The sequence below is a fragment of the Pseudopodoces humilis genome, chromosome 30 (assembly GCF_049639895.1).
Source record: "Pseudopodoces humilis isolate 2021_Gansu_Grassland_sample_001 chromosome 30, ASM4963989v1, whole genome shotgun sequence".
Taxonomy (NCBI): Eukaryota; Metazoa; Chordata; class Aves; order Passeriformes; family Paridae; genus Pseudopodoces; species Pseudopodoces humilis.
In genome coordinates, this window is record NC_142229.1 from 3761392 (window position 1) to 3779327 (window position 17936).

The 17936-nt window shown below is 59.5% G+C and overlaps 1 protein-coding gene across 2 annotated transcripts; it reads left to right on the forward strand.

Moving 5' to 3' along the window:
• The first annotated feature begins 990 nt into the window (after window positions 1-990).
• TCF7L1 (transcription factor 7 like 1) lies at window positions 991-15444 on the forward strand. 2 transcript variants are annotated; one of them, XM_005532910.3, is made up of 12 exons: window positions 991-1231; window positions 1310-1370; window positions 2432-2562; window positions 11418-11501; window positions 11772-11904; window positions 12226-12328; window positions 12607-12690; window positions 13156-13299; window positions 13374-13533; window positions 13932-14039; window positions 14255-14315; window positions 14383-15444. In XM_005532910.3, the coding sequence occupies exons 1-12, from the start codon at window positions 1031-1033 to the stop codon at window positions 14817-14819; spliced, it is 1707 nt and encodes a 568-aa protein (XP_005532967.2). In that variant the 5' UTR covers window positions 991-1030; the 3' UTR covers window positions 14820-15444. The 2 variants fall into 2 exon arrangements, with proteins under 2 accessions (XP_005532967.2, XP_087924460.1); XM_088068334.1 differs by having other exon boundaries at window positions 991-1370.
• The last annotated feature ends 2492 nt before the right edge of the window (window positions 15445-17936 follow it).

Genomic DNA, 17936 nt, shown 5'->3' on the forward strand with positions numbered 1-17936 from the left:
AAGGGGCTGCCGGGGGGTGGTGGAGTCTGGTGGCCCCAGGGGTTTGGGGATTGGAGATGGCTGGAGGTTGGGGTTCACGGTCAGGCTGTGGGTGACGGGATGGGACAAAGACAATGCTTTGGAGAAGCTGGATTAAAGCCCATTCGGTGCCACCCCACCAGCCCCGCAGGTGCCTGTCATGGGGGAACGAGCCCATCCGGTAAAAAATAAACGGGAAAAAGGTTTTTTCAATGAGTCTGTCTTGCAGGCTGGCTGGTCCCATCACGGCAGGACCCTGCTCCCAGTGTGGGGACGGATGGGCATCTCCCTCTGAGCACTCCCTGGGGTACGGGACAGGGAGTAGACTGGGGGTCACTCTGGTGTGGTGAAACACATGGGTGAGATGGGGACACCGTGGCGGGCCAGGTGAGATGTGGGCTTTGCTGAGACATGGAGGCACGCAAATGGGACACGCGCACCCCGGCAGGACAGGAATAGCGGAGGGAGGGGTACCCTGGGTAGGATGGGGGCACCCAGGGAGGGCGGAGGCAACTGGGTTGGGTGGCAGGAACACGGATGGAATTTGGGGGGGACCGTGAGCAAGCTGAGAATACTCAGATGTATCAGAAGTGTCACCCCGCATAGAATGGGGGGACCACGGGTGGGATGGGAACACTCGGATGGGAGGCGACAACCTGCACGGGACGGGGCGACCCCAGCTGGGGCACCCTGGACGAGGTGGAGGAACCCTGGCTGGGATAAGGACGGCACGGACGGGATAGGGAGCCCGGACAGGATGGGGGTCCCCGAACGTGCAGGGGGCCTCGGACGCGGCGGGACCGAGCGTGGGCGCCCCGTGGGCAGCGGGGCCGGTGCGGAGTCGGCGGCGGGACCAGTGCGGGCCCGGCGGGGCGGCGCGAGCCCCTGCCCGGCCCCCGGTGTCGGTTTGCATCCCGGCTCCTCCCCGCCCCGCCGCCCCGCGCATTCCCGACCCTCCGGGCGGTGGCGGCGGCGGCGCCGGGGCCCGGCGGGGCCGGGGCGGGACCCCACGATGCCGCAGCTGGAACCGACGGGGGGAGACGACTTGGGGGCCCCCGACGAGCTCATCGCCTTCCAGGACGAGGGCGAGGAGCAGGACAAGGGCGCGGGGCGCGGCTCGGCCCACGGGGACCTGGACGAGCTCAAGTCCTCGCTGGTCAGCGAGACCGAGAACCGGGGGGGCCCCGGCCCCGTGGTCGGCCCCGGCCCCGAGGTGAGGCGAGGGGCGGCGGGGAGCCGGGGGGAGGCGCCCCCCGCCCGGCCCTGCTCCGCTCACCGCCTCTCCCCGCAGGCGGAGCGGCCCCCGCCGCCCCGGGAAAGTTTCCAGAAGCCGCGGGACTCCCTGGCAGAAGGTACCGGACCCCCCCTCCCGGCGCCCCCCTGCTCCCCGCCACATCCCCCGGGACCGGCCGACACTTCCCAACTTCTTTGTTTCCGCCCCCGGCCGCGGGCGGGACCCCTCGTGAGCCCCCCCCGTCTCCCCATCCCGTGTCCTTCAGTTCTCCCCACCGTGTCCCCCCCGCAGTCGTGTCCTCGCCCCCCATGTGTTTCCCCCCCGTGTCCCACTCCCCTCGCATCCCGCCCGCCGTGTTCCTCTCCCTGGCGTCCTCAGCCCTCCCCCCGGCCCCCTAATTCCCCACTCCGTGTCCTCGCCCCCCGTGTGCCCATCCGCCGTGTCCCCCGTGTCCACTCCCCCGTCTCTGCCCTCCCGTCGTGTCCCCGCTCCCACCCGCGGCCCCAGGGCCCGCCCCCCGCCCCACTAACGGGCTCCGGTCGCTTCCCCACGGATGCCTCGGTGCCTCCCATGGCTCCACGGAGCAGCCGGACTCGGGACACCCCCAGGGACACCCCCACACCTTTCAGGGAGTGACCAGCATCGGGTTCCGCCACGCCCCGGGACTCCCCCCATGCAGCCGAGATCCCCTCCCGGGGGGACCGCGCTCCCCTGTAGCGGGGACACCTCCCAGAAGAACCGAGGACACGCCCAAGGGACCGGGACACCCCCAGAGAGACCCATCCGGGCCCCTCCCCAGCGGGGATCCCCCAGCAGAACCAAGGATCCCCCTAAGGGGCTTGGGCACCCCCAAAGGGACATACCCAGGTGCCCCTCAAGCGGGAACCCCTAGAAAATCAAGGACCCCCCCCCCCACAAGTGACTTGGGCACCCCCAGAGGGGCTCACCCACGCCCCACAAGTGCGGATCACCCTCCACGAGAACCAAGGACTCCCACAAAATGACTTGGGCACCCTCCGCTAAGTGGAGACCCCCAGAAGAACCAGGGGCCTCCCCCAAGGCACTTGGGCACCCCCAAAGGGAGCTCCCCGGGCCCCCCATGCACCCAGCCTCGCCCCTTTCCGCGGGTGCGCCCCCCACCCCTCCGCCTGCTGACTCCCCCCTTCCTTCTCTCCCCAGTGGTCAGACGACAGCAGGATGGGGGCTTTTTTAAGGGCCCTCCCTATCCCGGCTACCCCTTCCTGATGCTCCCTGAGCTGGGCAGCCCCTACCTCGCCAATGGAGCCCTCTCCCCCGGCGGAGCCCGCACCGTAAGTGCCCCCCCGAACCCTCCCTAACCCCCCTTTATTTTTGGTTCACTTTGCCCCTTTGGGGGGGGCTTTGAGGGGGCTTCACTCTGGGGGACCCGCCCCGAAACCTGACCCAGAGCTGCCGCTTTTCTCATTTAAACGGGTTTTAAAGCCGTTAATGGGCCAACATTGGCCGCGGGGGGAGAAGTGATTAAGCAAATTGAGCGAGAACTGGGTGGTGGGGGGGCGTGTTGGGAGAGGGGGAGCGATCCCCTGCCCTCAGCAGAATCCCTCGACCCCCAAACCATCCCCCTCACTTTCTACCCCTGAAAAGTCGTTTCAGGGATATAAAGGGGTTTTAGGAGCATAAGGTGTTCTCTACGCGGCCCTACAGGGCCATCCTGGGAGGAATTCTCAGCCCCCGAGGGAATTCTCAGCCCTCCGGGGGTCCTGAGCCTTCGGGGAGGGAGGGATGCTGACCCGGGCACTGGTACCCACCGAATCCTGGGCTGGAGCACCGAACCTCACTCCTGATTGTCCAGGTGTATTTCTCACTCCGGTGATGCTTTTCCACATATCATTTCTCTGGATCCATAGGGAACTCTGTTCCCATGTGGAATGTATATGGGATATTGTGGCGTTTATAATGGTTTGAAATCCCAGAATCCAGCTGGTTTGCGCGGAGAGTTTTCCATATTTTCAGGATTTTCCTACTTTTGCTTTCCCGGAAGCAACTGGTTGGAGTGGCCGTGAAGTGCAAATCCCTTCGTGGGGATGGGGAGGGCAGATAAGCTAGTTATCCTGGTGTTTTGCCGTGGCTGGATAAAGGTTGTATTCCCAATTTGTCACTTTTGGGATTACGAGGTTTTGGGGATGAAGCACGATTGACCACGATGCCAAACACTGGCAAGGAATCCGGGATAATGAGAAGGGATTGGGGTTGGGATCTGTCACAAGCGGCCACTAACGATGATTTAATGAATCCCAGAAAGGGGATTAATTAACAGGGGCTGGAGCTGGTGTCGCCTCCCGGATGTTCTAGAGAGATGACTGGGGTTGGGAAAGCACGGATTGGGGCTGAATTCCGATGGACTGGGGCCTCTGCGTAGAGCCAAGTTAGTGAGGGGTGTATGTGGGGGAGCTGGGGATGATGGGGGTGGGTTGGCTGAATTTTGTGCTGCTGCTGGGTGAGGCCCTGCTGGATCCCACAGCCACTCATGCACAGAGAGCAGCTGAGCTCTGTGCCCATCACCAAACCCCCTCCCATGAGCTCCCACGGCGTCGCAGCACAGGGATCCCCCAGATCCCAGGACATCATCACGCCTAGTGCAACTGGATGGGCACATCCAGTGTCCCTGATCCCATACTGGATCCATCTGGGCACAGCACCCCCGATCCTGTACCAGATCCAGCAAGGCTCAACATCCTTCTGCTACATCCATAACAGAAAATGACAGGTTAGAGCATCTTTGATCCTAGTCTGGATCCAGCCAGGCACAGCATCTTTGATCCTGTGCTGGATCTGTTCGGGTGCAGCATCCTCGGTCCCAAACCAGATCCTGCTGATCTCATATTGGATGCAGCCAGGCTCAGCCTCATTGATCCTGTTCCTGATCCATCCAGGCACAGCATCCCTGATCCTGTACTGAATCTGTCTGGGCACAGCATCCTGGGTCTGATTCTGGATCCATCCTCAGTCTCTTCAGTCCCGTACCGCAACCATCTGGGAACAGAATCCTTGATCCTGTACCCGATCGATCTGGGCACGGCATCCCTGATCCCCTACCGGATACATCCAGGCACAGCCTTCCCAATCAAGCAGCCTCCCAATCCCTTCTGGATCCAGCTGGGTGCAGCATCCCCACACGCAGCATCGCCCAGAGGCACTGAGCTTGCCAAACCCGCCTCCCACCCTCACCCCGGGAGGCTGTGGATGAGCCTGGACACGTGGAGCACCGGGGTGGCAGGAGGCGCAGCCTGCCTTGGGAACCGTCTTTTTCTTGTTTCCTTCTTTTTTTTGCCCCAGCGTTGGAGGAAACAAGCTGATCTGCAGGATTCAGCCATCCCAGTGGCCGTGGCACCCAGCCTCATATTTCGCAGCCGGGTGCTGTGGATTGAACTGCAGGGAGAAGAAAGATTTTGGGAGAAGAAACACAAACCCCAACTAATCTCTGTGGCCGGGAGATGCTCGGAGGAGGTGGCCAGGAAGGTGCTGGATGAGTCTGCAGATGCCAGGGCTGATCTGGCCAAACAACTGGAGGACTTTTTTTTGGAACACCGGGCAGGAAAGCAGTGCTTCTGCATTTCTCCACTCCAAAATCTTAATAAATCTGGGATATCTATGGAAATCTGGGAAATATTTAGGAATATGTTTACATAGTGCCTTCCCACACTCCAAAGCAGGAAGTCTCATCCCTATGCCAAGCCACCAAGCACCAATGGATGGATGCTCCTGCTCTTCAATCTGTGAGAATTCATTTTTGCTCCTAGGTTATTTCCAAATGGGATCCTGGAATTTGGGAAGTGTCCGTGGTCCCAAATCACTTTCCTGGCAATTTCTGTCCAGGGAGTATTTCTGGGGCTCTGCTCTGATGCTGAAGGAATTTGTTGGAATCTAACGATGGCATTGCTGTTCGGAGCACCGTTTTAGCCTGGATTTCTTCATGGGGAATCAGAAACTGGAGACCTGTGAAGCTGTGTTTGGCTCCTTGAGATCATTCCCAACAACACAAAGATATCCAGGTCGGGATGGGAAGGAAATGCTCTGGACATGCATGAGCTGGATGGATGCAAATCCCTACTGCCATGATGCTGGGTCCGTTCCTTCAGGATTGTGTGGAGCTGCTGGTTTTATCCCAAACCCAGAATGAGATGGATCCATACCGGGGTAAAATCTCATCCCAGCATCTTTCTCCTGCTTGGGAAGTGGATGGGAACCAGGCACGGCACTGCCGGAGCAGCGAAACTGAGACCATGCACAGGATTGGCATTATTCCCAAAAAAATCAGTTTAACCCCAGGAATTCGAGTCTGGAGGCGAGGATTTAAATAAATCCAAACCTTCCTCAGGCACGGAATTCCATCCAAACAGCTTTCCCGACGCCATGCCCGGTGTAATTAATGCACCTCGATGTAATTAATGCGCCTCGGTAGGCTGCGATCCCAAAATAAATGAGGGAAAAATCAATAACCTGGGCTTATTCCGGCTTCTTTTGCGCCACTCCTGCAATGAATTCCCGAGGATACAGAGCCGTATCTGTCTCCTAAAGAAAATAGATCCTTAACTGCACTGCTGCCAAGGAAAATGATTAAAATACGGATTTTTGGCAGGAAAAAGGGTTGCTCCAAAAACTGGGCGGGTCTTGCTGGCGGTTCTGGCAGAGCGTGGAGGGTTTTGGCATTGGGATGCGGACGGAGGTGTTGGAATGGGGGGATTTTTCCGGCGTGGGGGCTCACTCGATGCTCAGCATCCTCGGACCACGGCAGTTCCCACTTCCTCCTGCACTAATTTGGGATTTTCTGGTTTATTTGGGATTTGCCCCCCATCAGTGCCGCCTTCCTTCCCCACCTGGAAAATATTAAGGAAAAACCCTGTTTTTTCGCACTTTTTGGCTTGTCTGTGTTGCTCTGTGCAGCTGCTGGGTTGATCCAGTCCTTCCCGGCTCTGAGCCCTCCCCGTGCCTCAGTTTCCCTGCTCCCAGACTCTCCTGACTGCTCTGCAGAGCTGCCGCACACAATGGCCCTTTTATCCCGCTCCTTAATTATGTTCTTCGGCTAATTACCCTGCGGGCGGAGTTTGTAGACCTACAGGAGATTTCCACTCCCCCCACCCCCCAAATCTCCCTCCTCCCTCCTTTTCTAACACGATTCCCAAATTAAAGCGATGAAGTAAGTGCTCGGGGCGCCTCTGCTCAGCCCTGGGATTGTTCCGGGACTGAGGCGCATTCATCATCCTTCTGGAATTCCCAGCAGCTGCTTTTCATTAGTTTTCCTTCCTTGAAGTCGCTGGCGGGAGCTTGGGAGGGAAGAGGAACCCGGGGGGAAGTGCCCGGTGCATCCTGGATGGAGGAAGAGGAGGGATAAGGGAAGAAGGGACCGGGAGCGGGTGTGTTGTGTTCCGTCTCCCGGAGTTCGGGGCAGGTTGGAGGAGGAGGAGGAGGGGGAGATGTGTCCCTTCCCGGTTTGCCTCTTTTTTGCTGTTTTTTGGCAGCGATTTCAGGCTGTGTGTTCGCCCTGGGGATCCCGGAGCCCTGGGGACGCTGCTGGGGCTCTGGCAGAGGGCAGGACGGGGAGTGCTGTGCTGCTGCCCCTCGGGTGCTGTTCCCCGGCTCAAGGATGCTCCGGGGAGGCTCTGGAGCAGCGGATTGTCGGTGCCGGGGCAGGCTGAGCCTGCTGGGATCCCCGTGCAGATGCAGGGAGATGAATGGATCCATTGAGGCCGGGAGCTGCAGACAAAAGCCTCGGGGCAGCAGCAGGATTCGGGGCCACTGGATCAGGGGGGCAGGGAGTGGGGGCCCGGTGGGAGCTGAGCCTGTCCTGCCCCATGGCTGGGGGCACCCATGGGTGGGGGAAGCTCGGGGTGTCCGTGGGATGCTCGAGTCACCCCGGGATGTTTGGGTCCTGTGTGTGGGGAGGGCTCTCGGGGCACCGGAGGGTGGGGGAAGCTCGGGATGCTCAGGGCACCCGGTGTGGAGGATGCTCGGGTATCCCGGTGCCGAGGCTGCTCTGGGCTGAGGCTCTGTCCCAGCTGCTGTCCTGGCAGTGCTCCAGCCTCATCCCGCTGCCTCCCATCCCTCTCCTGCCTTCCTGTGGGACCAAGTCCTTCAGCAGATGCCACCAGTGTCCCCAGAGCGGGGACAGGGGATCAGTGGGTGGAGATGAGGTCACACAAGTGCCAACCGCTCCCAGCTCATCCCTAATGGAGGGGGTTTTTAACTTAATTTTTCATCTCTCAGCTGCTTTTCCCACCTTCCCATCCCACCCCATTGCCATTTCCCATCTGGTATCTGTGGCTGTGTTACAGGAATGGACAAATATCTGTCGTGAAGGTGTCACAAACCCTCATTCCCACGCCAAAATCCTTGTCCCTTGGGACACCCTTTGTCTTGCCAGTGTCACCCAAAAAATGCCAAAAGGAGACGTGGTGATGTCTCCTGCATCACCCCCACGTTGCCCTTTAGAAACCCTAAATCCTGATGGGAAAATAACTCTTTATCAGGAATTGTCGGGGCTCTCCCTGGGGTGTGGAGATGCAGGAGACCCTCCCAAAAGTCTCCTGGTTGGAATTTGTCATCCTGGTGTTCATGGGCAACATCTGGAGGAGATTATTTGGCTGGGAAGCGGATGGATGGCGGGAGTGGGGAGGAGATTTATGTCTCATTCCCTGGGCTGTAAATCGGAGCTCTAACTGGGATTTCTCCCTTCCCAGTTATCCCAGGGAAGCAGAATGCAGCAGCTGCGCTGCGAGGTTGCAGGGTGGGTGATGGGCTCTGTGGGGCCAGGATGCTCCTGGGTTTCCTCCCTGAGTTTTGGCATTGGGGTGATTTGTTGGGGTGCAAAGGACAACCCATCCTGGCTCAGGAGAGTGAGAAGCCAGGTTCCTGCTTTCCCCTGTCCTTCCTCCCCTTCCCCCACTCCTTTTTTCCCTGGTTTGGGGCTTCCCCCCAATCCCCTTTGGCACCATCCCCATCTGCAGCCTCAGACCCTTCAGCCAGAAAAGGGATTGTCATAAGGATGGGCAGCTGGGGGTCACCATTCCCCACCTCTTGTCCTGGGACAAAAGGATGGATATTTAAATGCATGGATGCCTGTGGGAATCTTCTGGGTGCCTTCCAGCTCGTCCAGGGGGTTTTGGGGATGGGGATGAAGCACTCGCATGCTGGGATCATCTGGATCTTCTCCATGGTGGTTCCTGTGGGATCATCTCCGGGCTGGAGCCTGGGCAAAGGGAAAAGACAGCAAAGAGGCTCCTGCCTCAGAGCCTCTGGCAGAATGGTCCCAAACAGAGCTTTTCTCTCCCAAAATGAGGCCAGTGAGTACCAAGGCTGAGGCTTTGATCCCAGCAGAGAGAAGCCTGTGCTGGGACAGGGAGCGTCGGGATAAGCGATGGGATGTGCAGCACCGGGATGAGTCCTGGAAAATGGAGCGGTGGGATGGGCAGTGCTGGGTGATCCTGGGACACCTGGATGTGGTGCCAGCCTGGAAAACCCATTTCCCTCAAAAATCCCATCTGGTGCTGGGACCAGGACAGTGGGGCAGGACGTGCTGGGACACTCAGCTGGGTGATGGAATCCTGGGACACGCGACATCGGCACACGGAATGCCGGGATGTGCGGTGCTGGGATGTGCAGTCCTGGGACACAGCACCAGGATGTGCCAATGTTGGCAGGTGCCACACTGGGACACGCAGCCCCAGCCCAGCCCCAGGCAGGGTTTGCCAGTGGCACTTTTCCCCCTTCCCAGGGAAATCATCACAACTGGGTTGATCCCTGTGCAGAAGAGGAGCGGAAATCCTCTCATGAATGCCCTTAATTGGACGTCAGGGGATCCCCTGGCCCCTTTTCCTCTGGGGTCCTGGGGCTCCCAGAGGGATGGGCTCCAGCAGGGAAGGGGTTATCCCTGGTTTTAATTGGCTGGTAACGAGGACCCAGGACTGGCTCTAATCTCTCTGGAATGTGACCGATTTTCAACTATTTTCCTCTTTTTTTTTTTCTCTTTTTTTTTTCTCTTTTTTTTTTTTTTCTGCTGTTTCACAGCTCAGATCCCCAAGTGGGGGGACAGTGGGGGCTGTGTCCCAGCTGGAGCCAAGGGGTGGGGAGGAAAAAAAGGGGAGGGGGGGCTCATTTTTCCACATCACCACTGAACCATTCACCAGCTCCCCCCGCTTTGTATATTTTGAAAGAGTCCCCCCTCTTCCTCCCCCTCCCTTCCCCTTTCCCTTCCCCAGGCTCCTGAAATGGCCTCAAAATGAGAATCGGCCTTTTATCCCCCAAACCTTCCCCCACTGCCGTCCCCCCTGCGCTGCCTCCCCGCCTGTCCCCGTCCCCTGGCGCCTTCTGCGCTTACAGAGAGCCCAGAAAGCCCCTTTGTGACGGGGAGGGGCTGGGGCTGGGAGCCCCTTGGGATGTGAGGGGACATCTCCTGCCCTGTCCTGGACACAGCCGCAGGGGGACACGGTGGGGGAGCAGCGAGGGGCTCATCCAGTGCTCAGAATGTGGGGTCTTGGCTAGGGACAGGTGGGGGGTCCCCAGTGCCATCCCAGCGTGGCTGCAAGCGTGGCCATGGCGCTGTTGGGACATTTTGGCTGCCCTGGCACTGTGGATCGCCCAGATTTGGAGGGTGCATCAAAGCTGTCGCTTCGGGAGCAGCTCTTCCATCTCAGGGGGCGCTGGGTCACAGTGAGCCCGTGGGTGACAGTGAGCCTGGGGTGACACTGAGCTGGCAGATCGTGGCCAGCCCGTGGGTGACAGTGAGCCTGGGGTGACACTGAGCTGGCAGATCGTGGCCAGCCCGTGGGTGACAGTGAGCCTGGGGTGACACTGAGCTGGCAGATCGTGGCCAGCCCGCAGGTGACAGTGAGCCCACGGGTGATGTGGGGCCTGCAGGTCAGGGTGAGCCCAGGGTCATGAGGCCACTGCATTCCAGGCGTGCTCTGGGTGCGTGGTGTCTCAGCTCCCAGTCCCTGCAAGCAGCTGCCAGGGGATGGATCCAGTCATGGCACCTGTGGGATCATCCCAGTGGTGCCAAAAGTCTTCCCGTGGGGGCACTGGGAGCGTGGTGCTGGAGCATCCCTGTGCCAGGATGGGGATGGGAAGTGGCCCCCTGGCACCTGGGTTAGGCAGTGAAGCAGGTTTTTGGGGATCCCCTGTGCCAGCAGCTGTGGAAATGGATCACGAGGAATCCTCATCAGCTTCAGGACTGTGCTGTGCCATGGGGGTCCTGGGTGGGGGTTTGTGGGTGCCAGCAGGGAGGGGGGCGATGGGGGGTGCTGGGGATGGAGTTCCTGGAGGCAGAGGAGGAGGAGGAGACTAAAGGTGGAGGGAGGGACAGGATATCAGAAGTGCAGGCTGGAGATACTGGAGATGGAGGGGGGATACTGGAGGTACAGGCAGGGGTGGGGGGTGCGGGAGGGGCATGCTGGAGACGGGGGACAGCCAGAGGGGCTGCAGGGGGCACATGTGACACATTGGGGGTGATAGGAGGCCACGTGAGGGGGAGGAACCCCCCAGCCCTGCAAGAGTTAACACCCCCCCAAACTCCTCCTGGCCTTTCCTTCCAGCTGCCTCAGCTCAGGAAGGTCTGTATTTGGGGAAATTCCTGCAGGCAGCTGCTCCAGCCACATTCCCACATTCCCGAGCCCTGGCATCTCCAGGGACCCTCCCTCCTGCTGGCTTTGGGAAATGCCTCTGTCTCCCCAAACACTGCACAAAGCGCCTTTCTTTGGGGGTGCCAAGGAGACGCCCCAGTGTCACAGCGAGATGTTAACCCAGAAAGGGAGAAAAACCCCCAGAACCTCTTTGCCCCCAGCCCATGGGTTGGGGTGTCCTCGGCTGGGTATGCAGGCGAGGCTGGGGAATGTTTTGGGGTTAGAGGATTTGTTCAGAGCTAGGGGATATTTTGGGACTGGGGGAAGGTTTTGGTGCTGTGGGATCTTTTGGGGACAGGGTTTTTTGGAAGGGCTGTAGGAATGTTTTGGGGCTGGGTGAGGTGTTTCAGGGTTGGGAGCGCTTTTGGGCTGGGGGTGTTTTGGGGTCAGAGGGTGTTTGAGGCCAGGAGTGGGGTGATGTTTCAGGACTGGTGCGGTGAATTGGGACAGGGCTTTTTTGGGGCCAGGGGTGTCCAAGGTTCTTGGAGGGCATTGTCCCATCCCTCCCACAGTACCTGCAGATGAAGTGGCCACTGCTGGACGTGCCGGCCGGGGCCACGCTGAAGGACAACCGCTCGCCCTCGCCCGCCCACCTGGTAAGAGCAGCCCCCGCTGCTGGGGTGGTGGGTTCCCAGCACCCTCAGATCCTGCAGCTGGGGAATCTGGGAGTGGTTTGGGCTGGAAGGGGTCTTAAAGACCAAAGTGGCACAGTCCTGTGGGCAGGGACACCTTCCATTGGAGCAGGTTGCTCCGAGCTGCCTGGAACAGTTGCAGGGATGGGGCAGCCCTGGTGACGCTGCCCTGCTGCCCACGGGGGTGTTCCTGGAGGGTGGCCGCAGGTCCCCTGCCACACGCTCTCCCCGCAGTCCAACAAGGTCCCGGTGGTGCAGCACGCCCATCACATGCACCCGCTGACGCCGCTCATCACCTACAGCAACGACCCCTTCCAGCCCGGCTCGCCGCCCGGCCACCTCTCCCCAGAGATCGACCCCAAGACGGGTGAGCAGGGCGTGGGGGACACCTTTGGGGGAACAGAGGGTGACGGTGCGGAGAATGTGCTGGGAATGGGGTCTGGGGCGTGCAGCCGGGGACCGGGGGGGCCTTGCCCAGTGACAGGTTGGGTTGGGGTGTGGGGATCCCCCCAGGACTCCACTGCGGCTGTTTCAGCTCTGCCCAGCCTGGGGTGACGGGTGCTGAGGGAAATGGGGTTCTCAGAGGGAGCTGGGGTGCTCAAAGGAAAGGTGCTGGAGGGCACAGGGGGCACCAAGGCTGCTGTGCCCCTGTTCTGACCTCCCTCCTTGCCCTCTCTCCCCCTCACAGGGATCCCACGGCCGCCGCACCCCCCCGAGCTGCCCCCCTATTACCCGCTGTCTCCTGGAGCCGTGGGGCAGCTCCCGCACCCGCTGGGCTGGCTCGTGCCACAGTAAGGATGGACTGACCCTGGCACGGGGTTCCTGGGAATCCTGGGAGCCCCACTTCTGACTGAGACCCTCCTCCTCCTCCCACTTTATCCCACTTTCCTGCGAGCTCAGCAGGATGCTGCAGCCTCCTGTGGGGGGTGGGAAGGGAGGTTTTTCCCTACTGCTGGAAAACCTGGGAATGGAAAAATCTTTGCAGATGGAAATCAGCTGAAGACCAGTCCAAAGATGCCATGAACTGGAAAGGGATCTTTTTTCCCCCCTGAAACTCGTGTTTTTGTAGGCAGGGACAGCCTGTGTACTCCATTCCTGCTGGTGGCTTCCGGCACCCGTATCCCGCCCTTGCCATGAACGCCTCCATGTCCAGGTGGGTCTCGGGAGGGACCCTCAGGGGCACCCTGGAGCCGGCACTGGGTTTTGGGACACTTCCCTGCTCACAGAGCATGGGCACAGAACCGTCCCAGGAGATCAGGGTGGTCTCCTTGGCTGAAAATGCCACCAGAGCGGGTGGCTGGTCCTCACGGATGGAATCCCATGGGCTCAGGGCATCACTTGGGCTGGATCAGTGTCACCATCTCAAAGCTGGGGTGGGATCTGGGGGCTTTCAGGTGGACTCAGGGTCTCCAGCTGGCTTTGGGAAGTGCAGTGTGGATCTGGGGTTTGCAGAGTGTGTTTGGGGTTTCTAGAGCGGATTGGGGTTCCAGCGTGTTCTCAGGTTTTCCAGTTCAGCTGGGTTAAGGCAGGTGGTCTCTCAACCCAGGAGGTTCTCAGGGGGGTCTTTGGCTGCCTGTGGGGAGGTGACCACCCCTCCTGTCCTCTTCCCCTGCTGCAGTTTGATGTCCAGCCGCTTCTCCCCGCACATGGTCCCGCCACCCACGCACGGGCTGCACCCCTCAGGCATCCCACACCCCACCATCGTCTCGCCCGTCGTCAAGCAGGAGCCCTCCCAGCCCAGCGCCAGTCCTGGAGGCAGCTCGTGAGTGGGGCCGGGCCGGCCGTGGGGACGGGGGCTCTTACTGGGGGTCCTGACCCCTGTCCCACTCCTTCCAGGAAATCCCCGGTGGCAGTAAAGAAGGAGGAGGAGAAGAAACCTCACATCAAGAAGCCTCTCAATGCCTTCATGCTGTACATGAAGGAGATGAGGGCCAAGGTGGTGGCTGAGTGCACGCTGAAGGAGAGCGCTGCCATCAACCAGATCCTGGGCCGGCGGGTACGGTGGGGATCCCCCACGAGGGACCCTTCAGACCCCCTGGCTTCACTTCTCCCCATGGATGGGACCCCAGACCTGGGGCACTGCCAGCCCCGGGAGTCCCAGGGGGGTGCTGGTGGCACTGGGATGGGGAGGGATGGGGGCCCATCAGCCCAGGGCAGCAGGTCCTCGGGGTCAGCAGCGTGGATTTGGGGATTCCCGCCAGCTTTGGGGCTCCCAGAGTGGCTCTGGGGTCTCCAGCATAGCTCTGGGCATCCTGGCATGTATTCGGTGTTTCTGGTGTGCATTTGGGGTCTCTAGCCTGGTTCTCGGGTCTCCAGTGTGGATTTGGGGGTTCCCGACGGACTTTGGGGCTCCCAGAGTGGCTCTGGGGTCTCCAGCATGCTCTCCCCTTGCAGTGGCACTCGCTGTCACGGGAGGAGCAGGCCAAGTACTACGAGCTGGCGCGGAAGGAGCGGCAGCTGCACTCGCAGCTCTACCCGACCTGGTCAGCGCGGGACAACTACGTACGTGTGGCCCTGGCCACCCCCGGCCCCTGCCCGGGCTCTGGCTGGGGGGAGGGAGCTGCCTGTGCTTGGGGATCGGTGTCGGGGCGCTGGGGGCAGCGGGTGATGGTGCCGAGCCCCCGCAGATGCTCTGGGGCACTGCCAGCCTGTTTCCCACCACAGCATCCACCATGGTGGCCAAAAGCCACGGAAGGACCTGAAATCATCTTTTCCAGGGCAAGAAAAAGAAGCGAAAGCGCGAGAAGCTGGCGCAGCAGCAAAGCCACGACGCGGACAGTGAGTACCCCCCCTCCGCCTCCCCCTGTGCTGGGCTCCGGCCCTCACGCCGTGCCTGTCCCTGCAGGCTCCCTGCCCTCCAAGAGCAAGAAGCCGTGCGTGCCGTACCTGCCGGCCGAGAAGCCGTGTGCCAGCCCAGCCTCGTCCCACGGCAGCATGCTGGACTCGCCGGCCACGCCGTCGGCAGCGCTGGCCTCGCCGGCCGCGCCGGCCGCCACCCACTCAGAGCAGGCCCAGCCGCTCTCGCTCACCACCAAGCCAGAGGGCAGGGCTCAGCTCGCCGTGCATTCCACCATCCTCACCAGCAAAGCCTCCTCTTCCTCCTCCTCCTCCTCCTCCTCCTCCTCCAGCCTCGGCAGCCCGCCCTCGCTCCTCTCCAGACCCATCCCCTTTGCCTCGGTGACCCCCACGGCTCTCCTGTCCTCCCCGCCCGGCTCCATCCCTGCCGCCCTGGCTGTGCTGCAGACACAGCCCCTCTCCCTGGTCACCAAACCTGCTGACTGAGGGAAAAGCCTCCTTCCCCTGCCTCCCCCCTCGGGCTCCTCCCCGCTGTACATTGCAGAAGCCACAATCAAGATTCAAACGCAGCCAAAACCATTATTGGTCAATATTTGACCCTTTCTGAACTCTTTGGAAGCAGACTCTAGAGGAAGAGGCTTTCTGCTCAGAGCTGCTGCCAGCAGTCAACTTAAAGACTGTTTTTATTAAAAAAAGGAAAAAAAAAGGAAAAAAAAAATAATGAAATAGACCCTCCACAAGCTGCCGATGATGGGAATCTCTGCGGGATGAACTGAGTGCTCCTCGCTGCCGTGGGGCACGGGGATGAAACCTGCGTGGTGATGCCAGCACCAAATACGGCAGGTGTTGACTGGAACTGGCACTCCATCCCGGATCCAGGAGCAGGAATTCCTCCAGCTGCTCCCAAATCCTCCCGTCCTGCTCCCATCCCCAGCTCTGTCCTGGCAAGGAGCTGGATCCTGCCCCAGGGATGCTGCTTCGTCGGTGCCGCTCCTGCCTGCAGTCCTGCTGGAGTGGGCAGGGTCTGGGGCTGAGCCCTGGGAGGGGTTGTGTTTTTATCACCTCAAAATCCTGTTATTTTTCACAAAAGGAAATAAAACTACAGCTGCAACTCACTGTGTGAGTGTGGTCTGTGTGGGAAGTGCTTGCTGCTTGTCCACTGGCACCTTCCTGGGAAATTCCTCAGGACAGAGCTGCAGTCCTCCCCTGAACACCTCTGTCGATGGGCACAGGGGGATTTTGGGGTGTCCATTGGGGTGTTCAGTTTGCTAGAGTTATCCAGGCATCAGGACTTGGGGGGTTTGGTGAACCAGTGCCTGAGGGAGCGGGAGTTACTGGTGTGTACTGGGTCCTCTGTGCCTGCTTCTTCCAAAGCAGAGATGAAAAGATTGGAATTGGAAAGGACCAGCAGAAAACCAACCCAATGGATTTTCAACCCATTTGGATTCCTCAGTTAGTTTAACAGGAAAAAAACATCAAATTTTCCCCTGCAACTTACGATTTTGTTTCTGTTACAGGCTGACTTGGAGCTGCACCTGCCTGGAGCTAATTTATGGGGTTCACAGCCCTGTTCCATTCCCCTCTGGAAGTTCCTGCCCTTTTCCTGTCTCCCAGGCCCAGCTCTCTACCCACACCCCCCTGCATTTTGGGGACCACAGTGTCCCCCAGTTCCCAGGCGTGGCAGTGGCGACATCCCAACCATCGGTGATGGGCGAGCCCATCCTGCAGCCACTGGCTCTGGTGGGACTTTGGTGCATTTGGGTGATCAATGACGCTTTTTCCTCCTGCTGTGACATTTCTCTTCTCCTTTCCAGTGCTGAGAAGTTACCAGGGAAGTGTTTTTAAGGAAGTGGAGCAGCAGCAGTCACCTGTCTGCAGGTAGAGGGGAAAGGGAACTTCATGGTGGCCAAGGAGGATCTATCTGTGTTTTCTAGATGTGCAATATGTTGGCATCCACATCTGCAGCAGATGAGAGCTGGATTTGAGGATTTTCACATCAGAGATGGGCAGAACTACAAGAACTCACGCCTGAACCAGCCCCCAACTACAGGCACTAGCATGAGCCCTTGGCTGAGCCCTGGGGACACACCTGGGGCCAGGGCCAGCTCCCAAAACCTTGTGAAAGCTCCTGATGCCTTTGCAAGCCCAGTGGGACCTGAGGCAGGAGCATGGCTGCTCTGTCTGGCTCAGGACCATCATGTGAACTGCTGAAATTCCCAGCCTGGAGCATCCCAGAGCTCCCAGAATCAAGCTGGGAGCCATGAACAGAGAATGCAGCTCACACAGCTGTTGGGTGCCACCAAATCCTCCGAGTACCAGAGCACCCTTACTGTTGTGACACCCAAGACAACCCCAAATTTGGGAGATGCTTCCATTCCACGCTCCAAAGTATTTAAATTTCTTGTTTTCAAAGAGAAAAGAATTGTGTAAATTCTGGAGTGGAGCACGATTGCTCCTCGGGAGGAGCAGCCACGTGTCCCATAGTCGTGTGAGCATTGGGGTGGAGGGGATTAGGGTGTCACCCAAAACGTGCACGGCTGTCGCTTGAAAAGAGGCAAAGCAGAGCTTTTTTTGAGAGAAACCGTTCCAAGAAACTGATTTTGGTGAGGAACGCCCGGACGACATGCAGCCCTGCTCTCCCCAACACCAGGAGCAGGCTGCGGACAAACAGCTCCTTGAATTGGATTTCATGGGACATTAGAGGCATGAAGAGACCTGTCACAAGAATTAAATCTGAACCAGAGCCAGACAGCTTCAAACAGATGTTGGGCTTCAGCAGGAGAATATTCCTTTGTTTTACTCAGTGTTTTCCCATACGGAAAAGGAACATCTGTTCCAATGCTTTCGTGGCGCTCTGGAGCTGCGACGTCCTGGGATTATCCCTGCCACAAGGAACTGGTCACCAAACCCTCCTGGCCTTGCTGCTCCTGGGGAAGAAGGTGAGACCAGGGATGCATTGCTCCAGTCCTGGCTGAACCCACTGGAGCTGTCATCGTGGAACAGATCACGGGATCAACGTGTTCATCATGCCTGCAGCAATAAAGCTGGATAAAAATACCGGATTCAGAATGGTTCTCCATGGAAAATGGGTCCTTCTGGATTTTATTTGTCCTCTGGAATACTTCTGTAGGAGGTGTCTCTGCTCATGAGAGAGGACTGGAGCAAATTGTTCTTTCTAAACCCCATCCAGGGGAGAAAAGGCCAGGAGGAGATGAAATGGAGTGTCAGCAGCAGAGGGAAGGGATAGCACAGCGTGAGAGAGGTGGGACAGCTGGATCCTGCCGTAGCTGAGAGGCACACAACAGCTGGAAGAGGGGCCAGCATGCCTGTGATGGGGTCCTGGCGAGGCAGGGAGCTGGGAGCATCCGTGTGGATGATGGAGCTGGGACTGGGAATGAGCAGCTGTCCCTGGTAACTCCCAGTCACCGTCACTGCTGCCCATCCCAGAGTGAAACAAAGCTCGGGAGGCGTCTGGCGTCTCTTGCCTGGGGCTGCTCCAGGTGAGAAGATGCTGCAGAGCTGTGCTTGGGGTGGAAGCGGCTGCTCCATCCCTGGAGGTGTCCCTGGCCAGGCTGGACGGGGCTTGGAGCCACCTGGGACGGT